Consider the following 27,304-nt stretch of genomic DNA (forward strand, 5'->3'; position numbering starts at 1 on the left):
GGGATGTCAAACTCAATTACTGGAGGGCCGCAGCCCTGCACAGTTTAGTTTCAACCTTGCTCCAACACACTAAAGCTCTGGTCACACTAGAGTTTGTGCGTGAAATTCTGTCATACGGTGCTGCAAAAAGGGGCGGGATTAAACAAGATAATTAGACATTACAAAAGCGAACGATTGCTCCATGTTTTAAATTTCTGTCCAGAGAGGTCATGTTTTTGCAGGTCAGAGTTATCCAAGCTTAAACTTTGCACAGCAGCAACTTGCGAAACTTGACGCATGACCTTGCGTTTCTTGTCTGATGCATTCGCGTGTGTATGAATGGAAATGTATGGGGAGACAAATCCAGTGTTTCCCTGTAGGTTTCAAACAAGCCTGAAGGAATTACAGTAGTTTCATTAGGTGTGTCAACTTAGGGTTGGAACTAAATTGTGCAGGGCTGCGGCCCTCCAGGAATTGAGCTTGACATCCCTGGTCTAGCTATTGTATTGATTGGAAAAAAGGGAAGTGGATTTCCAAATATCGACAGTCTTGATTCAGAGTAAAAAAAGGGAAGTGTGAGAACGTAATACAGAAAATTTCACAACAACATGGGCTTTTTGAGGTTACAGACACACTTTTATGCACACATTCATCTTAAATCAAATGAGTCACAAATATGAAGTGTCTCCATTATGTCTGTGTAGATACAGAGATATTCAGTTTAAAATGTCATATATATTTACTCCAACATTAATAACTGCAATTTCATTAAATCAAATGCATCATGCCACTTACACAGAAAAAAAGGGTCTTTTAACGACTGTCTTTATTGTTATTTTTTATTACCAAGTATACAAAATGCAAACACGTTGAAACAAAACAGGATTTGACACAAAATTACAGCAACTACAAAGACATGGTCATATTTGAAAACTATTTCAGCAAACAAACAATAAGGACATTTGATAATTAGATTAAGCATATTCAGACATAAGAAAAGAAACAAAATAATAGAGAAAGAAAAGCTTCTGTAATAACTTAATAACTAATAACTAAAAACTCTGGCGTTTATTTAGCAGGACTGCAGACTTTCACTCCTCCTCTCTGACGGCTGATTAAAGGTACAGTTCACCTCCAAAATAAATATATTACTCACTATTTACACACCCCAGGTGGTTCCAAATCTTTATAAGTTTCTTCTATTGAACACTAAAGAAGATATTTTGAGGAATGCTAAAAAAAAAAAAAAAAAAAAAAAACTGTAACCATTGACTGCCGTAGTAGGGAAAACAAATACTATAAACGTCAGTGGTTACAGATTTCCGCAACACAGGCTCATTGTGAATATGTATCCTCGTTTACATTTCTGGAGAGCACGAATTATATAGCCAGACGTAGGTATGGCTGCATTTTGTCTTTAAAACGAACGCTATGGGGCAGTATGAGGCCGCTGATGGCTTGTGTTTCTTTCTTGCTTACCGGCTGACTGCTTAACTCCATGTTGATGGCTTTTCTGCTGTTACTAGTTTGCAGAGTGGCTCGATAAGAATGTCTGAGAACTCGAGACACAGAGTGAAGGTGATGATGGGGTTCGAGTCCAGCGAAGAACGGTTTCAGAAAGCAGGTAAAACAAAGGCTAAGGCAAAAAATAAAATAAAATAAACAAGTAAATGACAGGGTGAGAATGTGGTAAGATCTTAAAACGGAGTAAAAATCAGGTGGCTGCGAGGGCGTTTCTTTTTCTGGATTACTTTTAAAACCTCTATCAGTTGGGTTTAGAGAAGTGGGTGGGTGGGAGTATTGGTCGGACGGTCCGTCAGTCGACAGTGGCCTCTGGTGGATTTATGTGAAAACAGCAGGCACTAATGGCTCTTGCGAATGAAATTTGATATGTGAAAAAGCGTACACAACAGCCTCTGGAGGATTCGCGAAAACAAAAACTGCAAAAAAAGTAGCTCCTGGGACAGATTTTCCGCTCTCCAGAAATTTATACTGGGGTATGTATCCATAATGAGCCTGGGTTGAATTTTCATTATTCTTCAAAAAATCCTTTGGAAGAAACAGGTTTGGAATAATTAGGGTGAGTAAATGATGACAGAAATGTTAGTTTTGGGTGAACTATCCCTTTAATTAATCTCCTCAGCTTGAGCTGGAAAATACAAAAAATGAATTAAGGGATGTCTAATTAAAAAAAATATAAAAAATTGATTTATACATTATAATTGGAGATCTCACCATGAGCTCTGTAGCATTTGACTCCCAATAAGATGGACACCAGTAGATATGGAGAAGCTGCTAGTAGAAAACTGACCAGTTTAAAATTGGTCAGTTTACTTTTGGCAGCTTCTGGTTGTTTTTTGATATTAGATGGATAAACTGGAAATAAAAACATGGAATACAACTGATTAGATTAATCGACATCAAAACATAAAGACTTTCACTTCTATGATAAAACTGTCATAAAATGTGCAGCTCCAATTCACCCTCTAGCACCAGCAACTGCTCACATTTGACTTTTCTTCTTATTAAACTTAGATTAAAACAATATTTTTCCTCTGACCTTTCATGTAATGTAGGTCTTTGTGAAATCATGGTTTGAATTTTTACTAATTGGCTGAGTTATGTGAGTTTGACAAAAACAAATCCAGTCCAAACATCAAAGTTAGCACTGGATGTTTAATTTAGATATAAAGTACATCTAGGAGGTTGTTACTGCAGAATAAAGCCCAGCAGGTTTATCAGGAGCCCATTGAAAAGCTGAGTACTGTTGAAGAAGACTTAAGGGCTTTATTCTGAGAGAATAAACAACCACCTGCGTGTACTTTATCATGCTTATTACAAGGCTACTTGCCACAAAACATAAGAATTACACACAAAAACTGTTCTGAGTCGTAATAGTTTATTAATTCTTTAAATAAATGCAAGGCTGACTGAAATGAAAACAGCTGATGGAGTATACACTAACCTATGGATTTGTCACAATCACCAGTGATCCCTTTCAGATCACTGAAGAACACATACTATCATTCACACTCCTACACATCTGCCACCGAACTGGACTATATATCCCATCATGCAACACACACAAACCCTTTCCAGATCAGCACTGATTGCAAACACACAGCTGAAGCTCATGAGGACTGATTACCAGGTTACACCTGATTACACCTCACTCACACACATTTGCTGAGTCTTGTTTCCTGTGGTGAACAGTCCTAGCATTGTCCATGTTGTCTTGCCACCTTTGAGCCAGATCCCCTTGAATCCCCGAAATGTCGGTCAGCAGAGCTTGTTGAATCCCCCGAATGGCAGGTGCCAGATCCTTTTGAATTCCCTGAATGATGTGGATCAGACCATCTTAAATCTCCTGAATGGCAGGCACTATATCCCCTTGATTCCACCAAATGGCCAGAGCCGCCGCCTGATTCCCACGAATGGTTCCAGAGCTTTGGGACTTCCCAGTGTCACCTGGGCCATGTGACTTTTCAGTGCCGTCATAGACGTGCGACTTAACAGGGCTGGCTGAGCTCCAAGAATGGTCGCCACCAGAGCTACAAATGCAATAATTGTCAATGCAGCTGTCTGATCCGCTAATGCCTCTTGATCCGGAACGTCCTAATCTGCCTTTGTTTGCCAGACCCAAGGTACCTGACCCACTGAGGTTATCTGAACCGCCAGTCCTTCCCGGCCCACTGGAGTTATCTGAACCCCCAGTGCCACCTGATCCACTTGGGTTGTCTCAACCACCAGTGCCCTGTGACCCGGAACCTCTTGACCCACTGGGGTTGTCTGACCTATCACTGCCAGCTGAACCAGAGCCCTCAGGCCTACTTCAGCAACACAGACTAGACTCTCTGCAGCTCCACACTCTAGGCTCTCGGCAGCTCCATGCTCCAGATCATCCTCAGCTCCACGGCCTCCTCAAGTCCACTTTCCAGGCCAGCCCTGTGCAACTCCACGCTCCAGGCCATACACAGTTCCACGCTCCAGGGCATCCTCAGTTCCACGCTCCAGGTCATCCTCAGCTCCATGCTCGAGGGCATCCTCAGTTCTATGCTCCAGGGCATCCTTAGCTTCATGCTCCAGGGCATCCTTAGCTCCACACTCCAGGTTCACCACTGCTGCATGGACCTGCCCCCCTTGTTCCGTCTCTGCTTCAGCTCTCTCCTGGACTGTATTTGAAACATCTGGAATCCTCTCCTACAGGGAAGGCTTTGCCAGGATCACCAGTGATCTACCCCTAGCGGATCACTGAAGAATACTCACTATCATTCACGCTACTTCACATCTGCCACTGAACTGTAATACATATCCCATCATGCACCTCACACACTCCAGATCACCACTGATTGTGCTCATGAGAATGGATTACCAAGACTATAATATACCTCACACACACACACTTTGCTGAGTCTTGTTTCCTATAGTGAGCAATCCTAGCGTTATCCTTGTCTTGTTCATGTTGTTTTGCCGCCATGCCTGTACGGTTTTGACCATGCCTGTACAACCATCCCAAATTAAAGCTGCATTTGGATCCTAACTTTTGTTTCCGACCCAACTCATTACAGGATTATTCAGACACAAGATGGCGCCAAACAGTCAAAAACTGGCTGGATGGAGCATATACAAGTACAAACCTATGTATTATTAATTTGCAAGATGCCTTAAACAGTTGAAAACTGCAGCAGGACAGACAAGCAGATACATATGATTGTGGATGTAAGTATATGGATTTCAAAGTATACACTAACAGTCAAGGTGATTCAAAGTGACTCCCGGGTAAACCTGTGTTATTCAGAGGTTGTTTTCTTGGAAAAACATAATTGGAATGTCGAGACTGACCAATAAGTATTGAGTATTCCAGATAACAAATGGTTAAGATATGGTATTAGGTAGCAACGCTATGGAGAGGATACCAACCAACATTCTTCAAGATAACTTATTTTGTGCTCAACAGTAGAAAGAAACGAGTGACAGATGAGTAAATGACAGATTTACTTTTTGGGTGAACTATCCCTTAAATGGTCACTCACCTACAGTCAAATTCACTTCATCACTCCACTGAGAGCAGCAAGTCCGTGACTGTATGCAGCAGTAACACATACAGGTTTGACTGAAGTGTACAGTGATGTTGATCTCCTTCCTCATCGTGGTGATATCTTTACCTCCACACTGCCATATACAAGCCCTGCTTTCCCCTTCTACATCACACGTGAGAGTGACAGTGCCTCCTCCGAGTATCCATGACGGTTCAGGCTGAACAGTCAAAACAGCTTTAGGTTCTTCTATAAGATCTGGACAAACAGAAATTAAGGTAAAACACACGAAGCAGCAACAATTATCAGCACATGTGGCAGTGTTCAAGGTGCTGACTTTGTGGTTTGGTACAATCAAATTAAAGTCTGCATGAACTAGAAGCTGCACCCATTTCTTTCCATATTGTTATACAGTTCCTAAAGAAATATAATATTACACAGTGGGCGTGACTTGTTGTTTCTACTGCGAGCTGATTGGATGTAGTGGTAACACCTTACAATAACAGTACATGAATAACGATGTATTAATATGTAAACTATACATGACTTTATTATGTATTAATGAGTTAAGGCATGCACTAATCATGAACTAACTTTAACTACAACATGGGTCAAAAGAGTTCATGAGTAAATAATGGCTACTTTAACTACTTGTTAGTACATGTTGTTAATAGGTGTAATAGTTAACATTTAAGTTTAAAGGGCACATAGTTTACCCCTTTTTTATTATTTAATACTAATATTATGGTTGTTCTGAGTGTGCCAGTTTAGGTTCAGTTCAACACACAGTTCAGATGTTTTTATTATAATGTGTTCAAAAGTGTCATGTTGGGGGCGTTTACACAGTTTGCTGTTTTAGGGGCGTGTTGCTTCAGTTTCGGCCTCCCACCCAACGTAACAAGGGGGCGGAGCCAAGAGCTCCCACGCTCTGTGTTTGCAACAGACAGGCTGACAGACAGAGATAGAAGCTAAGCTAAGCTAAGATGAGCATTCAGCCGTACATGTACGAGTCGGACACAGACCAAGCAGAGAATACAAAATCAAAATTTGCGTCTTTGTATAGTCTCGGTGTATAAGTGCCGAGCTTGTACACCGAGACTAATAACCACACACACTGAATTAACTTTGACTGAGGCACCGAATGAAGCCGCTGACCCGAAGCTCTGCCGCGTGCACCTCGACAGAAACCCACATCACGCAAAGCCGCTGACCTGAAGCTCTGCCGCGTGCACCCCAACAGAAACCCCTGGCGCGCTGAGCCGCTGACCCGAAGCTCGGCCGCGTGCACCCTAACAGAAACCCACGCCACGCCGAGCCACTGACCCGAAGCTCCACAGTTTGCACCCCGACAGAAACTCCGCCCAGAACTCCGAAATGCACGGCACCGCGCCACGCAAAAGATACAAGCAATAATTCAGATTACAGCGATAATGTGGAGAATATTGATCTTGTGTTAAGCCCAATGAGCTTTTCATCAAAAAATAGAGCAGGGGTGTTCCTTTAATGATATCCCTTTGACTCACACGCTAAAAATGGCAGACATGCAACAAGTAACTGAGGATATGATTGTGACGCAAGGCTGTCAATCAATATTGATGGGCGGGGGGACCGCACTCCTACGTAAAGTTGTGGTCGGTCTGAAAACTGCTCCAATTGGTCAACTGTTTTTTTTTTTTTTGTTAGATTGAAAAAAAAAAAAAAAAGAACTGTGTGTGTTTATATCACCCCAATATGACCGTCTATACCAAGGATGGGCAAACTTGATCCTCGAGGGCCGCTGTCCCTGCAGAGTTTTGTTCCAACACTAGTCAAACACACCTGAACAAACCAATCAGTGTCTTCAAGATCACTTGAACTCTATAGGGAGGTCTGTTTGAATAGGGTTGGAGCTAAACTATGCAGGACACTGGCCCCCCAGGATCAAGTTTGCCCACACCTGGTCTATACACTATACTTGCACACGTCTGTCCAAACAGCTTGGAAAGTAGGTTCCCCTTCGGTTGGGGAACTTCAGTGCCATGAATGGGAGGATTCGGATCAGAAGCCGCTTATCTGGAGAGTATTGAACGGGCCAATGAATGAAATTAATTGGCAGCGTAAGCTTGCGCAGGTGTGCGACATCTGCAATCATCTCAGCATATAAGCACACCTGAAGCCAGCAGACGCCATCCTTTTCGCTTCAGATCCTTTCTGAGTGAGTCGATGAGGGTTCCTCTTGCTGATCAGCACTTCAGAGCGAACGAGTGTGTCTCCCGGTCCAGAGTGGGTCTTCGCGGTGGCAGACGGTCGAGCTGGGTTACTCCCTTGCCTGCGGTTCTTTGGGTCCGGTCCTCCAGAGCGGTGCGTATAGTTGCAACTTTCCTAAAAGAGCAACACAGTCGTGCAGCACGTCCTTTTCAGGATGGCGCTCCGACTGTGCGTTTCTGGATGCGGGGGTTTCCTGTCTCCGGATGATGGACACGATCACTGCATTGCATGTTTGGGGGTCCAGCATGTTAATGCGGTGCTCGCGGGCGGTTCATGTCGTCATTGCGATGCCATGACCGTTGCACAGCTAAGATCGCGGCTAACTTTCGCAAGAGAGCGAGCCACCCCAGTTGCCTCCTGTTCTAAAAAAGCAGCGGGCGCTCGGGCAGATCTGAGGGTTTCAGCGGGAGCTAATCCGCCGCCCACGGGCTCGCGGACCTCTCGCTCCTCACGGCGCTCCATCCAAGCTTCGGGTGGTGAGAGTGATCCGTCTAACCAGATGGTAGCTCTCACACTCGCTGACACCGGAGATCAGATGTCCTCCGCGGCATCGGAGGGTGGGCTTTCACTGTCTGACGAAGATCCGGACCCGCTCGCCCCCTCCGGGCAGGTGAGCGCTGTCAAATCGGATCCTGAAGCGGACATGTTAGCCGTGCTTTCCCGGGCTGCTTCGGCCGTGGGGTTGGAGATGGTTTATCCCCCAGCTCCGCGGCCGGACCGACTAGATGGGTGCTACGTAGAGGACCAGAAGGCGAAGCCTTCGAAGCCTCTCGTCCCCTTCTTCCCGGAAGTGCACAGTAGGCTCACGCAGTCCTGGAGGGCACCTTTCTCTGCCCGTGCTGCGAGTGCCTCCGCCCTCACCGCCCTTGACGGCGGAGCTGCCAGGGGGTATGAGGCGATCCCGTCAGTGGAGCGCGCTATCGCGGTCAATCTTTGTCCGCGCGGCGCCTCTACGTGGCGGGGTTTGCCCCGCCTCCCGTCCAAAGCTTGTAGGTTGTCTGCCTCCCTCGGAGCCAGAGCTTATAAGGCTGCGGGCCAGGCTGCTTCTGCTTTGCACGCGATGGCCACCTACCAGCGCTACCAAGCGCAGGCGCTGGCCGAGCTGCACGAGGGCGGGTCCAACCCAAGCTTATTACATGAGCTGCGCACCGCGACCGACTATGCTCTTCGGACTACTAAGTCCGCCGCGTGTGCGCTGGGGAGGACGATGTCCACACTTGTGGTTCAGGAACGCCACCTCTGGCTAAACCTGGCCGATATGCGCGACGTTGACAGTTCGCTTTCTTGACTCGCCCATATCCCAGGCTGGCCTGTTCGGCGACACCGTCGGTGAATTCACCCAGGAATTCAAGGCGGTGAAAGAGCAGTCGGATGCGATGGGCAATGTCATCTATCGGCGTGGCCGTAAGCCCGCTCCGCCCGCCGAGCCATCCACCTCCGCTGTTCCTCGCCGAGGGCGCCCGCCAACGAGTGCTGCCCCGCCCCCGCCTGCGCCTCCGGCCAAGCGGGCGCGGCGTTCACCTCGAAAGCAGGCAGCCCCTCCTGCCCAGGGCGCCGTTAAGTCCGGCAAACGGACCGCGAAGCGTCCCTGAGACAGGCCATCCGGAGAAGAGGAAACTTGCTCTTTCCCCGCTGGAGGGCGGGGCCCGATAACAACGGTACTTTTCAGTGCCACCAAAACATCAGTAAAAGAGCACTTTTTCCCTTCCCCGGATGTGACTGCACGAGTTCTGCCAGTCCGGGACGCGCTGCCTTCCGGCTCGCAGACTCTACGTGCTTCGCCAGTGGCTCACGAGCGCAGGGGGGACGGTCTCCCTTCCCTCAGCCCTCCAGCCCCCTCTCCGGAGTCAGGGTGCGGAGCCAGAGCGAATCGCTCTCCTCCAGCTTTTCCGCGGGACCCTCGTGCTTCCCGGATCAGCACACCCACTCCGCGCTGCCCCACCGCTGGTACGTCAGCGATTGTAGCGATGACTCCATTAGCGAGGGCTCTGCCTGCCTGGTTAGCGCGGGCCAGCCCCTCGCGGTGGCTCATACGCACAATCAGACTCGGTTACGCGATTCAGTTCGCGAAACGGCCCCCCAAGTTTACGGGCGTGTATTTCTCCAGAGTCAACCCCCTGTCCGCCCCTGTCTTGCGAGAGGAGATTGCTGCCCTCCTGGCGAAGGGTCCAATCGAGCCGGTTCCTCCAGCCGAGATGGAGAGTGGGTTTTACAGCCCATACTTCATCGTACCCAAAAAGAGCGGTGGGTCACGGCCAATCCTAGATCTGCGCTTTTTGAACCGCTGTCTGCACAAGCTGCCGTTCAGAATGCTCACGCAGAGGCGCATTCTCCAATGCGTTCGTCCTCGGGATTGGTTTGCAGCCATAGACCTGAAGGACGCGTATTTCCATGTCTCCATTCTTCCACGCCACCGCCAATTTCTGCGGTTTGCGTTCGAGGGTCGAGCGTGGCAGTACAAGGTCCTCCCCTTCGGGCTCTCTCTGTCTCCGCGGGTCTTCACCAAACTCGCGGAGGGTGCCCTAGCGCCCCTTCGGCTCGCGGGCATTCGCATACTCAGTTATCTCGACGACTGGCTGATTTTAGCCCACTCGCGGGAGCAATTGATTATGCACAGGGACGAGGTGCTTCGGCATCTCCGCCTACTGGGGCTTCAGGTCAACCGAGAAAAGAGCAAACTCGCCCCCGTGCAGAGGATTTCTTTTCTCGGGATGGAGCTGGACTCGATCACCATGGTAGCGCACCTCTCCGAGGAACGCGCTCGCCTGTTGCTGAACTGTCTGAGGGAGCTCGACAGCAAACTAGTGGTCCCACTGAAGTTCTTTCAGAGGCTCCTGGGGCATATGGCATCCGCAGCCGCCGTCACGCCGCTCGGGTTGCTCCATATGAGACCACTTCAGCACTGGCTTCACGATCGGGTCCCCAGACGCGCATGGCACGCGGGCACACACCGGGTCTCGGTTACTGCGCTGTGTCGCCGCGCCCTCAGCCCTTGGAACGACCCCTCGTTCCTACAGGCCGGTGTGCCTCTAGGACAGGCGTCCAGCCATGTTGTTGTTTCAACAGACGCTTCCAACACGGGTTGGGGGGCCGTGTGTCGCGGGCATGCGGCTGCGGGCCTCTGGAAGGGTGCCCAGCTGCATTGGCATATCAATCGCCTAGAGCTGTTGGCAGTGTTCCTCGCTCTCCACCGCTTTTTACCGGTGCTGGAGCGGCAACACGTGCTGGTCAGGACGGACAGTACGGCGGCAGCGGCGTATATCAACCGCATGGGGGGTATGCGCTCTCGCCGCATGTCTCAGCTCGCCCGCCGTCTGCTCCTCTGGAGTCACCCGCGGCTGAAATCGCTGCGCGCCATTCACGTCCCAGGCACGCTCAATCGTGCAGCCGATGCGCTCTCACGACAGCTGTTACGCCCTGGAGAATGGAGACTCCACCCCGAGTCTGTTCAGCTGATATGGCGATTCGGGGAGGCCCAGATCGATCTGTTTGCTTCCCCCGAGAACGCTCACTGCCAGTTGTTTTTTTCCCTGACCGAGGGCTCTCTCGGCACGGATGCACTGGCCCACAGCTGGCCTCGGGGCATGCGCAAGTATGCGTTTCCCCCAGTGAGCCTGCTCGCGCAGTTTCTGTGCAAGGTCAGGGAGGACGAGGAACAGGTTCTGCTAGTTGCGCCCCTTTGGCCCAACCGGACCTGGATATCAGAGCTCTCACTCCTCGCGACGGCCCTCCCCTGGCGGATCCCTTTGAGAGAGGACCTACTCTCTCAGGGACAGGGCACCATCTGGCACCCTCGCCCCGTTCTTTGGAACCTCCACGTGTGGTCCCTAGACGCGAGGAAGACTTGGGTAACCTACCGACTGTGGTGGTTAATACCATCACTCAGGCTAGAGCCCCCTCCACGAGGCGCGCCTACGCCCTGAAGTGGAGTCTATTCACTGAATGGTGCGTCTCTCGCAGAGAAGACCCCCGAAATTGCCAGATTAGTGTTGTGCTCTCTTTCCTTCAAGAGAAGTTGGACAGCAGGCTGTCGCCCTCCACTCTCAAGGTTTACGTGGCCGCCATCTCCGCTTATCATAGCGCGGTAGCTGGCGGCACCGTGGGAAAGCATAACCTGGTCATCCAGTTCCTTAGGGGTGCTAGGCGAATTAATCCATCTCGCCCCCCTCTCATGCCCTCTTGGGATCTCGCCCTCGTTCTCACGAGTCTGCGATCCGATCCCTTTGAGCCACTCGAATCAGTATCTCTAAGATTTCTGTCCCTGAAGACAGCTCTGCTGGTTGCGTTGGCCTCCATCAAGAGGGTCGGGGACCTGGAGGCATTTTCGGTCAGTGACTCGTGCCTGGAATTCGGGCCGGATTACTCTCACGTTATCCTGAGACCCCGCCCCGGTTATGTGCCCAAGGTTCCTACCACCCCCTTTAGAGATAAGGTAGTGAACCTGCAAGCGCTGCCCCCGGAGGAGGCAGACCCAGCCCTTTCTTTACTTTGTCCAGTTCGCGCTCTGCGCATTTATGTGGACCGTACTCAGAATTTTAGATCATCTGAGCAGCTCTTTGTCTGTTATGTCGGCAGCAGGGAAGTGCCGTATCGAAACAAAGATTATCCCACTGGATTGTGGATGCCATTTCACTCGCTTATTCGAGTCGAGGTCAGCCGTGTCCCCCGGGAGTACGTGCACACTCCACTCGGAGCGTTGCATCCTCTTGGGCGCGTGCACGCGGCGCCTCTCTAACAGACATCTGTAGAGCTGCGGGCTGGGCGACACCCAACACATTTGCAAGGTTTTACAATCTGCGAGTGGAGCCGGTTTCCTCAAGGGTATTAGGTAACCCTTTGGTGATTGAGGAGACAACTCGGTAGGGTGTTGAAACACGCTTGCTGCGCCATTCTCCCTAACACGGAGGTACGTGCGCCTTTTTTATCTGTCAGTAAAGTTCCCCGTCAGGTGAGCCCTGCAGATTCCTCCGTGGCCCCCAGCACTGACTCGGCGGAGGAGTCACTTGCTGGCCCACTACGTTGTAGGTCTGCCCGCTGGTCAGCCCGCGTTTTGGGTATAGGTGCCTGCTATGCGTGATCCCCACTAGGCGATCCCATATGCTTATTCCGCCACGGTTAAGTCCCCCCCCTGGGCGGACCCGTGTCTTCCCTCTCCGCTAACCACTCTTTGCTATGCGTACTCCCCCTTTTTAGGGCTAGTCCATAGGTAAATTCTGCCATCTATCCCCCCCTTGGGTAACGGATGGCCTCCGCAGCGTCCTCCCTATCGGGATTGCACGCTTCCCAACGTACTGTCGTATTTCCTAGAATTATCTAGATGCTCACGACTTCCCAAAAAATATATCTAAATCCGTAAAACTTCTGTTGAAGTAGGATAAATTAGGGCCAGGGACACGTTGGAGGACCGCGCCCCCCATGATGTGGGTGCGTCACGCTTGCTTGACTATCTCCTCATCGGGGGTGTTGGTAAGGTGCAGTCATTATGGCGCTTTCCATATTCTCCCATTCATGGCACTGAAGTTCCCCAACCGAAGGGGAACGTTCGAGGTTACAGAAGTAACCCTTCGTTCCCCGAGGAGGGGAACGGAAGTGCCATTCCGTCGCCATAATGACTGTCCCTTAGCTGTTTGAAAGTCTCTTCAGCTTAAAAGGATGGCGTCTGCTGGCTTCAGGTGTGCTTATATGCTGAGATGATTGCAGATGTCGCACACCTGCGCAAGCTTACGCTGCCAATTAATTTCATTCATTGGCCCGTTCAATACTCTCCAGATAAGCGGCTTCTGATCCGAATCCTCCCATTCATGGCACTTCCGTTCCCCTCCTCGGGGAACGAAGGGTTACTTCTGTAACCTCGAACGTTTTTCATCATAGGTGCCCTTTAAGCTAAATGTCATCAACATGAACTTATGAGCTGTTAATGTCTAATTATGTCATGACTTAACTTGGAGGGGCACATCATCATTACCTCATCCTTAACTACTCATGAACTCCTGTGTTTAAACTGTTGATCTTGAGTGTACACTTTTCTATTGTTATTTAACATAAATGCACTAGTTGGACGTGCATAAGGAGTTCATAAGTAGCTAAGAATGGGTTAACCCTTTGAGAAGTACAGTTCCAAATGTGGAACTTGGAATGTACAGAATTTAGAATGGCAGAATTACAATCCAATTATCAAAATTGGTTGCTCATCTTAGCTGAAGCTTAATGTGTTGCTATGGAAACACAATGGAACAGAGTGTACAGTTCTAAAGCTGTTAAGAACTCACTCCAGGGAAACAGCTGACATATTTGAAACTTACAGGTGAAAAGGTTTACATGTTTATAATTTAGAACAGTGGTCACCAAACTTGTTCTTGGAGGGCCGGTGTCCTGCAGATTTTAGTTCCAACCCTAATCAAAGTCTTATTAGGTATACTTGAAACATCCAGCCAGGTGTGTTGAGGCAAGTTAGAGCTAAACTCTGCAGGGACACCGGCCCTCTAGGACCGAGATTGGTGACCACTGATTTAGAATGTTCATAAAACAGACCTGTTAAAGATCCCGAATAGTGCTTTGAAATGTGATTTTTTTTTATCTATGTTTGACGTAGTCTCAGCTGAAACATGAAGATAGGGCGGTACATAGAGTAGCTCCTCCTCTTCCTAAAAAAACACCCGATAGAGTTTTGTTTCTCACAGCTCTACCAGTGAGAGTGGTTGAGCTCAAGTGTTTCGACTGAAGTTTATTCATTTATTTTTGCGAATTTTATGGACTCTGTCTTTTTCTTTTTCCCGTCTTCTTGTTGTTTTTCTGTTGTCTCATAGGCTCCCATACCGGCGTCATCCCTTGTTCTGATTGGCTGCTGGTCTCGGAGGCCTGTATATAAGGGAGCTTCTGGCAGAGTTCGTTTTTGTGCGTTCGGTGTTTGGAGTGGAGCTCCTGGGTTTCCCTCACCCCTCCGGCCGACGACCAACAACCGATATTGTACTGATGTTCATCATACGTTAAAATATTTTGAGAGTTTGAGCGTGTAGGGGTGGCCTGCCTATTTATTTGATTACTTTTGACTATGTTTATGTGTAGGGAGTAAGGTAAGCTTTCTTGTATTTTTCTTTAAATAGTAATAGGTAATTTAGTGCATTTACTTTATAGATTCTTTTGTTTGTTATTTTGGCCTCATGTGGTCACCCTGAAGAGATGCTCATTTATATTAACCACATTTTTTCTATAATAAATCTATTCATATACTCTCAACTGAGTTTCTGAGTTTGGTTGTTGACCGAAGGGAATCTTTTGTCTTAGATTTTGTTGTGTTTGGAAAATCCACCACCCCAACACATTTGTTTTCTTTGTTTATTATGCCCATGTTGTTTTCCCTAGACTTGGGGCGTAATATCAAGCGAATCAAATGAAAAGCAAATGAGAAACGTCTTGAAGGGGGCGGGGCATGTCAGATGCAAGAGAGTATTTGATTGGTCAGAAGGTTTGATCAGAAACTAAAGTTGGAGGTGACCTCCAAAAATCATTGATTCATTTAGGTGTTTATGTTTATATCAGGCTTGCATCTTCTAAATACGAATTTTGACACTGTCTTGGACCATACTAGCTTAAGACTAACATACTGATACTAATACTCAGTGCTTGACATTAACTTTTTTGATCACCAGCCACAGTGGCTAGTAGTTTTCCAACGTTACTAGCCACTCTTCATTTTCGCTAGCTACAATTTTGTTGTTGGGAAAATAGTTTTATGCATAAATATGACTTTGACACGCTAAAATGGCTAAAATAGTAAAAATAGAGTGTAAACACTATAAACACGCTAAAATAGTGTGTAAAAATTGCCGACAGCTAGCTCTCTGCAACATGATCGGCCACTGAAGCTAAGCAGGGCTGCGCCCGGTCAGTACCTGGATGGGAGACCACATGGGAAAGCTAGGTTGCTGCCGGAAGTGCTGTTAGTGAGGCCAGAAGGGGGCGCCCAACCTGCGGCCTGTGTGGGTCCTAATGCCCCAGTATAGTGATGGGGACCCTATACTGCTCAGTGAGTGCCATCTTTCGGATGAGACGTTAAACTGAGGTCCTGACTTTGTGGTCTTTAAAGATCCCAGAATGTCCTTCGAAAAAAGAGTAGGGGTTTAACCCTGGCATCCTGGCCAAATCTGCCCACTGACCTCTGTCCATCATGGCCTCCTAACCATCCCCATATTCAATTGGCTTCATCACTCTGTCTCCTCTCCACCAATCAGCTGGTGTGTGATGTGCAGTCTGGCGCAATATATCTGCCGTCGCGTCATCCAGGTGGATGCTGCACATTGGTGGTGGATGAGGAGATTCCCCCCATTGTGTAAAGCGCTTTGAGTGCCTAGAAAAGCACTATATAAATGTAAGGAATTCTTATTATTATTAATTATTATTAAAAGTCATTATTAAAATGACTGGATTTAGATTTTGTGTTGTCCACATGCCTCATTCATTTCATGTTTTGTGAGTCGTGTATGAGAAATTGGGTCATGGTTTCATGGTGTTATACTGCAAACAGTTTTTATTTCACATCACTTTTCCGAACTCAAAATTAAGGATTTACCAAATTTATCTCTGACCACACCAAACAATAATTATTTCTTAGCCACAAATTTTAAATGTGTCAAAACAAGGTAATTATAGCCGTATACTATACTTTAAAAACAATTGACTTTTAAAAATAAGTATTGTCATGTATCAAAAATATGCACAGTAATCTGTCCTCGCTAAAGGTCTCTCAGATCACCAACTACACATAAATAGAGGGGTAGTCTCATATTAAAGCAATGTTGTTGTAAAAAAATGATAACCATATAAACAAAAATAACTGTAAGCAAAAGAAGGCAAGCAAAAAAAAAAAAAAAAAAACATACTGTGTGTAATAATGAAAGGATGATCACACAGTTAAGGCCAATTAATAATCTGTTCAAAGCAAAGGCAACCGATGCTGCTTAGATTTTTGTCTAGTCTAAATGAAAGAGAACCGATCTGTCAGGATCACCAGCGTTCTAACCACCAGAGGTTGCTGGAAAACATTCACACTCACACAAACTACAAGTCCGCCAGTTCATGGACTACAACTTCATACATGCACTCTGTTCACACACATGTTCTAGATCCTGACTGATTACTTTTGCACAGCTGAAGCTGCTCAAGGATTGAATCATAGACAATAGCTGCGACCCAAATTGCATACCTATGCACTATTCTACGCCATTTTGTATTATAATTAGTGTTCACACTGAAAACTCTAAAAATAATAAGTGCACTTTAATTACCCGGATGATGCACTCATTTAGCCGCTAAAATGAAGTGTGGAATGATGGACACTTCACGCACTCAACGACCGCAGGTTTGCTTACGTCGCGGAAGAGGCGGAGCTATCGGACGCACATGTTGGATAACTTAATTTATTTTGTATGATAAAAGCAAAAATCTCCTACGAGAGTGATTATAGCGCCTCCCGATGGTGAATGCGGCAATACTAACGGCAGGTATTATTTGATAATTCGGTCGCTTAGTTCACTGATTTGGCAACCGTCAAACGTCATAAGGAAAACGGTTTGAATTTCCGTTTAGTAAAAAAACATTAATGTGCCATTTGGGATGACACTACATACATATACTACTGTTGAGTGTGTAAGTGCATAAGTACATAGTGCATGAGTGCATAGTGTATAGTGTGCCATTTGGGACGCAGCTTACAAGTACTGCTCAAACACAAACACTATAGCTGAGTCTTGTCTATGTTTTCCAGCGACCTCTGGTGGTTAGATCGCTGGTGATCATGACACGATCACAGTTGCGTTCCAGCCACGGTTGCTTCAAGCAAGGAAACTTAAGCGTGCACGCACTTTAAACAGTCGCACGCATCACATCAGCTGTTAGCGCGACTGATCCTCCTCTCATTCGGTATTCATCTGCTTTCTATTGCTCGTGCGAATGCTATTATTTTTGCTAGTCGTGCCGTTTCTCGATTCTAAGATTACTTTTGCACGCATATTGGGTCATCCTTATAGTCGAACCCTGCTTTTAAGAAAACTACAATTTAAAAATGATCTTCAAACAGCCAAAGTGGCTAGTGGGAGTGACTGTCTAACCCACCTGCATTTGGCGGGTTGGTGGGTGTTGATGTTAAGCCCTGCTAATACTTAATTTCACAGGACCTTTAAAGATGTTTATCAGATCCTTGTAAACAGCAGATGTTTTCCAGACCCAACAGATCTTTAAAATACGTCTTGCAGATGTACTTGTGTTATCTATCGGGTCCGTGTTTCAATCATTGCAGAAAATTCCTCACTTCCCGCTTCTTCATTACACTATTCGTGAATTGAGATGTCATTCAGGATGACTAAATTTAGTTTTTCAGTCACTGGCTGACAAATGAAGGAGCGAGGAAACAATTAGAGAAGCGTCATTTTTTAAATGAAGTTGTATTAAGCAAAACCCCCTTTTTCATCCTTGACATCACCTTCATGATGATTTCAAAGTGTTTATTTTTGGGATGCTACTGAGCTCATTGTATTATATGCAGTGAATATGGAACAAAAGTAATGCCAAAAGTGTTTGTATTAAAAAGCTTTATAGTATATCTGCCCCTCAGAACTCAAGAGGTGATCCAGCGACAGACAGTACAGTCTGCAGTCTTTTTAACCTCTACATCTGTTTGTCTCCCATCCCGACAAGCTTTTTTAAAATTTCAAATAGTTTTGGCATTATTGTTGTTCCATAAGTGAAGAGCATCTGACTCACGGTATGAGAATGTGACGGCGTCGCTGATCTCTGACTTCACTTTACTGTTTTTCTCTCCTCTACAGGTGATGTTTGTGCTGCAGTTGGTAATATCTGTGTTCACACTCAGCGCTCTGGCAATGCTGAAGGGACGAGATGATCCCTCTATAAACCAGCTGTACGTCCAGTCGTCATCAGCTCCTGATATTTCACATTTGACAGTGACACTTTCATGATTGTTTGGCTCTACAATCACTGCAGCTTTTGGTCTCTCTGTAACATCACATTAAATATATAAGTTAGACGTTTAACTATTTTACACAACATGCTTTTGCTGTGTAAAAACACCATACTGCTTTTAATGGAGTATATGCACAGTTTTTCAGCCAGTGATAAACTTCTGGACTATTTTCAATTTCATAATGTTCCTTTTCCAGCATCGACGTTGTAATTTCATTAAAATACATTCAGTTAAATAGACTTCATCATTCATTTAGTTGTTCAAGCGTAAAACGAGATGAAAGATATGTAAGCGCAGTCAGGCTCACCAGGTGAGCCGAGAAACTCCATTCAAAATACTGGGGTAAAATCAACCCAGGCTCATTCTGAACACGTAGTCCCATGGACGTTTCTGGAGACTGCGAAATACATCCCGGGAGGAACGTATTTTTGCAGTTTTTGCTTTGGCAAATCCGCGAGAGGCCACTGAGCGCGCTTTTTCACATCTCGAACATCTCTCGAGCTGTTTTTTTACCGTAAAATATGACGAAATCAATATTTTGTGGAATAACCTTGATTTTCAATCTTAACAAATGAAACAATTGCTTTTCTGAACAATTGTCATTTTATGCAAAACAACAACAGCACTAACAAAAAAGACAATATTTATGCTGTGAACAAAATGACAGTATTTAACCGTTATATAAACTCTATTTTACTGTAGGACAGTTAAGTAAATTGTTGCTGCATTTTAAAGTTGCATTGTGAAAATTGTGGTATGTTTTAGGCTTACAGTAAAGATATATACAAAATTCTGTAAATATGTTTACAGCAAAATAAATGGTGCTCTAAATGTAAATACAGTATTTTTTGCAGGAATTGATTTACAGTAAGTTACTGTAGATTCTACAGAAACTGTTAGCAGTGTTTCAGATTTGGGAGGAATGTTATCAAAGCTTTACAGAAGAAAACTAAATATCAACATTTTACTCCAATCAAAGACCTACTAAATCCAGAGAAATCTGTTATTTTTAAATGATTAAATTTTTTTTTCATAGCTGAAAGTGTGAATATGAATAAATATATAAAATACATCACCTTCCAGGGTGTGTCCACGGTCGATGTTTGAAATAAGCACTAAAAAGAGGAGACAAGCAATTTTTCAAATGTATTTTTCATTACATTTGGCACATAGAAAATGACTATATAAAAATAGAAATCTGATATGGCACTCTATTCAAATGACATGTGACATAAGTACATGCCTGGTTTTTAAACATATAAATTCTCATATGGGGCGTCACGGAGGCTCAGTGGTTAGCACTGTCACCTCACAGCAAGAAGGTTGCTGGTTCGAGTCGGCCAGTTGGCATTTCTGTGTGGAGTTTGCATGTTCTCCCTGTGTTTGCGTGGGTTTCCTCCGGGTGCTCCGGTTTCCCCCATAGTTCAAACACATGTGCTATAGGTGAGTTGATAAGCTAAATTGGGCGTAGTGTATGGGTGCGTGTGGGAATGTGAGAGTGTAAAGGTGTTTCCCAGTGCTGGGTTGCAGCTGGAAGGGCCTCCGCTGCGTAAAAAATATGCTGGATTGACTGGATTGATTGTCGCTGTGGTGACTACGTCCAAGGAATATTAATAAAATTGTCATATATGCAAAAAATATTTCAAAATAAACCGAGACTGAGGCTGAAAGAGTAAAATATCTGTATAAACTTCTAAGAATATTTATATTTATATATTTATATGCTGTCAGGATATAAGTAAAACCAGACAAAGGACAGCAGCATTCAAATCAACCAGTACTTCACTGCAAAACCTGATTATTCAAAATATTTGTGGAATCATTTTGCTTTAAAAAATGTAAACAAATTAGAAATACTGTAGTGCAGTGGTTCTTAAACTGTGGTACGTGTACCACTAGTGGTACGCAGGCTTCCTTCTAGTGGTACAAGAAGGAATGAAATATGTCATGTACATGCTACACATTTCAAAATTTATCAAAAATGATCTATATAATATACCATATATGCCATATAGCCTATATTTCTGAGGTAATCTGCCAAGTTTTTTTTAACTGTGCAGAGTTGTAGCTGCTTTACTGGGCCTACTACGCTACTGTATTTCAATACTGCTCATTTTTGGTGGCACTTGGAAAGACCTTTTTTTTTCTGAGGTGGTACTGATGAAAAAAGTTTGAGAACCACTGCTGTAGTGTTTTTACCCATAGTAAAGCGTATAACATTGAAGTATTTAGTAAAACACTTTAGTAATGAATGCTCCAGCATACTGTAGTATTAACTATAGTGAACTCATAAACTGTATTAATATAGATATACTTTATCTAATAACAAATTATTATCCATTATTATCTTGTTTAAATAAGTTTTATTCATAAACTTTTATTATTATCTAATAAATTATGATCTATCTTTATATATATATATATATATATATACTGTACAATCAACAAATGATGTTTGCTGTTTGTTCAAACTACTTATTTAAAATGAGCTTTTGTAAAAAGCAATAAGTGAACTTAATTCCTTCATGTTGGCCAACACAAATTGATTTTTTACAGTGTATACTTTAGTTTTACTGCAGTAAACTGTGGTGTGTTGCATTATGATATATAGTCAAAAAACTGTGTAGTAATTTGTTTATATTACTATAGTTGTTGTGTTACTATAGCAACTATGGAATTACCCAAACATATTAATTCACACACTTAACTTTAATGTGGATCAAAAACACTGAAGGATTGCAATAAACAGTAAATATGAAAACAAATATATCAACTCATGACAGCATATTCAGTCCCACTCATGAACAATCACAAACCTTAAACAGTACGACTAAAGAAACTACAGTAATGATCTCATTCATAAACGGCATATCAGTGCATTTATATATATATATATATATATATATATATATATATATATATATATATATATATATATATATATATATATATATATATATATATATATATATATATGTATATATTTATATTTATATATCATAAGCTACACATTTATCTTAAAGTCAGATCATTAAAAAAATAAAATGATGGATAAATGATATACTGATACTCACAGAGGATTAGAGGAAGTGAGATGAGCTCCATCCTGATCTATTAATGACACTTGCAGAACATCCAGTCTGTGTTTAAGATTCAACTCTTCCTGTGTGTGCACAAACACACACACACAGACAGATAGACAGAAACACACACACACTTACTCACACACACGCACACACATACACATGCACACACAGAGAGAGAGAGAGAGAGAGAGAGAGAGAGAATGCCCTCTTACCACAATTCTAGGATTTGATTCCATTTATGCTAATACAATCATCATACATATATATGCAAATCACATATATGACTTACAAGTTTGCTTGAATTTTTACACAAAATAAAAATAATAAAATAATAAGTTGCATTTAATAGCAATAAAAAATGTTTTTTGTACAAACTATATTAAGCAGTTTTTATTTTTTATTTTGCAAAAGTTAATATTTGCATAAATACAGCAAATGGAAAACAAATGAGGACAACTGAAAAGTAGCAAAATAAACAACAAGTGGGGTGAAATGGACTGAACAGAAAAACTCTTTAACGTAAATGTCCAGAAAACAGCGAGGACAACACAGGAGTAGTAACAGTAAATGACAGTGAGTGTTAAAAAAGACAAAACTTAAATAGTAGATCACACCACATTCTAAAAGTTTATACAAGACAAAGCAATTTTACATAGCATTGGATCTAGGTTCTTTAACAGGTTAAGTTATTTCAGTCATCTTTGAAACTTCTCCATTGTCTATTTCTGAAGCAACCAAATGTGTTCGTTCATTCATTCAATCATTCATTCATTCATTCATGCATTCGTTCGTTTATTCATTCATTAATTTATTCATTCATTCAATCAAGTATAGCAGTGTACCATCTTTGTATGTTTAAAGTCTTCAATTATATACAGTAGATATTCCAAATACTTACAGACAGGGCCGGATTAAAAACACATTGGGCCCTGGGGCTATAGCAAATACAAGGGTCCCCTTTTAATTTTTTTACCTCACAAAAGTATATACAGTATACTTGTTGTTATTCTTATTATTTTTATTATTATTAATAACTTCATTTATTCATTTTCTTGTCGGCTTAGTCGCTTTATTAATCCAGGGTCGCCACAGCGGAATGAACCGCCAACTTATCCAGCACGTTTTTACCAAGTGTGCCGCAAGCCTGCAATTGAGTAAAGGTCTCGGCCGTTAGATCGCCCCCTGGGGGCTGGCTACGGTACAAGTCATAAAGCCCGCCTCCTCCGTGTTAATGAAGGAGACTTGAGCCCAAATAAAAAAATTATTACACTTGCCATAAAATGTCCCGAAAGATGGTTCTGGTGGATTAAGGCACTGGTTATTGTGCTGAAATAGGTGCAGATCTTCATTTTTGTAAACAGTTTGTTTTTAGCAGTAATTTAATGCTGGGCGTGTCATCGTGATTGACAGCTGTGATTGACAGTTTCTCAAAGCAGCGCGTCTGAGCTTCAGCAGGAGTCTGAAGTGTTATTATTCGATTTCTGTGTTATTTTACCATGACAAAATGAGTTCAGCAGTAAACTACAGTTTCTGACATACATGATCCTGGTGGAACACTGTTTATTCGCTAAGGTCAGGGCTTTTTTCGGGCTTTATTAGTTTGCTGATACACGCCTAACCACCCAGATAGCAAAACGCACTCGGGCCAGTTCCGGCTAGATTCTCGCCTGCTGGAGACTTACCCCTCAGAGCTCAGACTGACTGCCTCTGCTGGACCTACTCCGGATGCCTGGACTCACTGCCCGATTCCAGCCCGAGTCAATCGAGCCAGATGCGGCGGCCGAGCGAGCCGGCGCTGCCGCATGCGAGCCGGAATCAGCCCGCGACGCCGCGAGTAGGTTATGCGCTGCGGCCTGGAGCTGGCGCGATTGAATATATAAAACCCTCATATTTGTTAACGTTATTACATCCATTTGTGTTGATATGACAGCAAACGCATGCTGAGAAGTTTGGGGGGCGTGGTTGATTTTACCTAAAGCGTTTGGTTGGAAGCTCGACTCCGCTCATTTTCGCGGCCCCTCCTCTGGCTCCATCAGACAGTCCTTCTGCGCATGTCAAGGCTCCAATTTCAGCAGTCTTTTGCGACAGTTTGTGCCCGTCAAGCAGGCGTTTTGCCCTCAAGGCGTTCAATGGGAAAAGGGGCTGTCGCGTCGTCCATATTTTTTACAGTCATTGGTTTTTACTCAGCGGATGCCCTTCCAGCCGCAACCCATCTCTGGGAAACATCTACACACACACACACACACACACACACAGCTGTGAATGCTGCTCTCTCATTGGCTGTAGGCGATCGCTGATGGTATTTTCAGTCAAAACTCATTTCACACAGCATTATTTAAATCGCCGACAGCTCCAGATATTCAGCACACCAAATATCTCACAGTCACGGCGACTCATCTGCGATTCTCTCAGATCGCGTCTTTGATAGGTTATACTGTGTGATTGACACTCACGTGCATGAGCATCGATTTGCCTGTGATTTCAGGAATTTGTCTGTGATTTCTCAAAACCTGTCGGCGAGCCAAAATCAGGGCTAAAATCATGCAGTCAGAACTCTGCATAAGTGTGAACTCTTGAAAAAGAGTTCTGCTTATTGAGATGTCACGTTCACGGAAAAAAGAAATGCAAACACTTTTTTTGTTGGTCGTTTATTTTCTATGCAGTACAGCATTACTCTTCTTACATAAAGGACAAGGATGGCTAAATGACAATATACACTGTGATAACTATTTAACTGAACACACAATAATATCATGCACTGGTAACATGCAGCAATATGATGTTTCTCTTGATTACTCTCGAGTTCACATGCAAATTCTCTTTGGTCATAGACTACAGACGCCAGTTTCTTGTCTTCATGTTCTGCCATTTTCATTCTTGGACAGTGAGCTCCGTCTCTCCGTACACCTGTCTGAGAGCAGCACAGTCCAGTTTGGCAAACACTTTAGTAGATCCGGCCCGTCGAGGGCTGAACGCCTCAGTCCACGTTATAGAGGTGCCTGGAGCAATCACACTGAAAAACACACACATCACACATAGACACACAGAGAAAAAACTCATTCATTGGATTTACTACATTGTTTTAAGGTAAGTCAATTTATATGGCCTGAATTTAAACAAACAAATTGGGCCCTATCATACACCTGGCGCAATTCAACTCACTTCAATTCAGCTTTATTTGTATAGCGCTTTTACAATGTAGATTGTGTCAAAGCAGCTTCACATAAATGGTCATAGTAACTGGATGCGGCGCAAGGTGCGACACAGATGTTATTTGCTATTTTCAACAGATGCAAGTGTCATTTTAATGTTTTGCACCATGCTGTTTAAATAGCTGTAACCAGGGCTTTACATTAACTTTTTTGATCACCAGCCACTGTGGCTAGTAGTTTTCCAATGTTACTAGCCACTCTGCATTTTTACTAGCCACAATTTTGTTGTTGGGAAAATATTTTTATATGCATAAATATGACTTTAACATGCTAAAATTAGTTGATTTAGATTTTGTGTTATGTCCACACGCCTTCTCATTCATTTAACGTTTTTTGTGTTGTATCGTATCATATGAGCAAATGGGTCACATGACTTTTCACAACTCAAAATTAAGGAATTACCTAATTTATCTTTGACCACACCAAAAAAAAAAAAAATTCTTAACCACAAATTTTAAATGTGTCAAACAAGCTAAATATAGCTGTATACTATACTTTTTATTTAGCATTTCTTTTTAAATGAAACCAAAAAAATACAATTGACTTTTAAAAATAAGTATTGTCATGTATCAAAAATATGCACAGTAATCTGTCCTCACTAAAGGTCTCTCAGATCACCAGTTAACACACAAATGAAGAGTTAGTCTCATATTAAAGCAATGTTGTCGTAAAAAATGATAACCATATAAACAAAAACAACCGTAAGCAAAAGAAAGCAGGTGAAAAACATACTGTGTGATAATGGAAGGATGATCACACGGTTAAGGCCGATTAATAATCTGTTCAAAGCGAAAGCAAGTGCTGCTTACAAAAAGACATGTTTGGAGCTCTTGAAAGCAGCAACACTGTGTGTGCATTAGCATTACTTTTTTGCCTGACTATTTGAAAGAGATCCGACCACAGTTGCGTTCCAGGCACGTGTGCTTCAATGAAGGAAACAGGAGCGCGCACACGCTTTAAAAAGTCACGCGCACCACATCAGCTGTTAGCGCGAGTGATTATCCTCTCATTCCGTATTCATCTGCTTTCTTCTGCCCGCGCGAATGCTATTTTTTTTGTTAGTCGTGCTGTTTCTTCACTCTAAGATCACATTTACACGCCTATTGGGTCATTCTTATAGTCGAACCCTGCTTTTAAGAAAACCACAATTTAAAAATTATTTCCAACCAGCCAAAGTGGCTAGTGGAGGTGTCTGTCTAACCCGCCAAAGCTGAAATCTACCCGGCGGGTTGGCGGGTGTTAATGTAAAGCCCTGACTGTAACATATGGGCCGCAGCTGAAGAAAGGGATGGCCCTTAAATACCATATTTCTTACTGGTGTGACATTCATGACCGTAGGTGCCTCCTGCTATTTTACAACACATGATGCTGAGAGCATTATAATAACTTATACGGCTTGCATTCTTTAATGCTCTGAGTTAAAGTCCATCTGTATGTTCAGGGAGGATCCTCATTATGCATATCAGCGGTCGAGAGACAAAGAAAATCTCCCGCTCAAAACTTTTCCACTAAACCATTGGTCAGTTAAAATGGGTGTGACTTGACCCATAATTAAAACCCATCTATGCCTCAAAATCGGGGCAGAAAGGTGCCGGCAGAAAGGTCTCCGCAGAAGTGCCCCTAAGGGGGCAGATCATGTTTCTGTACCCACGTGACTCGCCTGAGTCCACGTTTTTTTTTTTTTTCCTGCAAATTTAACTCAGTTTAAAGTTTGCGTCTCGCGTATCCTCTGATCTCCGTCACAAGCTCCACACATCTTCTTAAGACTTCTTAAAGGACTCCATCTTCCACGCATCAGAGAAACTCGAACAACAAGAGAAAGAGACAGACCCACTAAATCCAGGTATTCAGTTGTTTGTTTAAGGCTGAGCGCCCCTTTATTAAAAGCTGTTTTTATAATCTTGGTGGTCCCTAATAGTTATGTGGAACTGAACTAGATTTGCCATTATTTTACCTAAACTCTTAATTTCCTCGCTTTCTGTATGTTTTTCTTATATTGTGTACATTTGTTTATTATATGTTAGACTAGTCAATAAACCACGCTATAACCACGCTGGATCGTCTTTGTTTTGTCTCACAGAAAGGGTTAATTTAGACCCTTGCTACAAGCTACAAACAAGTTTATTAAAACTGCTAAACTATTCATCTACTTCACAAGAAGTAGTTATAATTCTCTTTCTAAATAAATAAATAATTACTTAGTCCACTCAGACGAGCGAGCAAAGTCATTTTTATATTTATTTGGTTAACTCGTCATTATTGATCATTAATATTCATAAACTGAGCTAATTTTGCAACACAGCAAATGCGTTTGCGCTCATATGTGCACCCATAAGCATTCTGGTCTAAAAAAGGAGGTGTGTTAAGGCGCATTGAAAACTGAAAAAGAATTAAAGGAGTTCTCTATCTATCTATCTATCTATCTATCTATCTATCTATCTATCTATCTATCTATCTATCTATCTGTCTATCTGTCTGTCTGTCTGTCTGTCTGTCTGTCTGTCTGTCTATCCATCCATTCATCTATAGTATCCGTCCGTCCATACATCCATCTCTGACTGTCCAGCCATCCATAGTATCTGTCTATCCATCCATCCATCCATCCATCCATCCACCCATCCATCCATCCATCCATAGTATCCGTCTATCCATCCATCCATCCATCCATGTCTGTCTTTCCAGCCATCCATCCATCGGCCTGTCCGTCTCTGTCTATCTATCTATCTATCTATCTATCTATCTATCTATCTATCTATCTATCTATCT

At 43.8% G+C, this 27,304-nt stretch overlaps 2 protein-coding genes across 2 annotated transcripts in view; both read right to left on the reverse strand.

Annotated features, from left to right (window-relative positions):
* Positions 1-770: 770 nt before the first annotated feature.
* On the reverse strand, positions 771-21,432 carry LOC137496073 (uncharacterized). The gene is made up of 6 exons (XM_087260517.1): positions 21,315-21,432; positions 19,317-19,355; positions 18,021-18,272; positions 5,013-5,273; positions 2,215-2,355; positions 771-2,128 (listed from the first exon to the last, which is right to left on the reverse strand). The coding sequence occupies exons 1-6, from the start codon at positions 21,343-21,345 to the stop codon at positions 2,106-2,108; spliced, it is 747 nt and encodes a 248-aa protein (XP_087116643.1). The 5' UTR covers positions 21,346-21,432; the 3' UTR covers positions 771-2,105.
* Positions 21,433-23,958: 2,526 nt separating this feature from the next.
* The window catches only part of f13a1b (coagulation factor XIII, A1 polypeptide b), a 44,491-nt gene continuing 41,145 nt past the window's right edge, over positions 23,959-27,304 (reverse strand). The window contains 1 exon segment of the mRNA NM_001077154.1: positions 23,959-24,339. Coding sequence (NP_001070622.1) covers positions 24,198-24,339 — 142 coding nt within the window. The 3' untranslated portion in view covers positions 23,959-24,197.

This window comes from Danio rerio, chromosome 7 (genome assembly GCF_052040795.2).
Source record: "Danio rerio strain M-AB ecotype USA chromosome 7, GRCz13ab, whole genome shotgun sequence".
NCBI classification, from domain to species: Eukaryota; Metazoa; Chordata; class Actinopteri; order Cypriniformes; family Danionidae; genus Danio; species Danio rerio.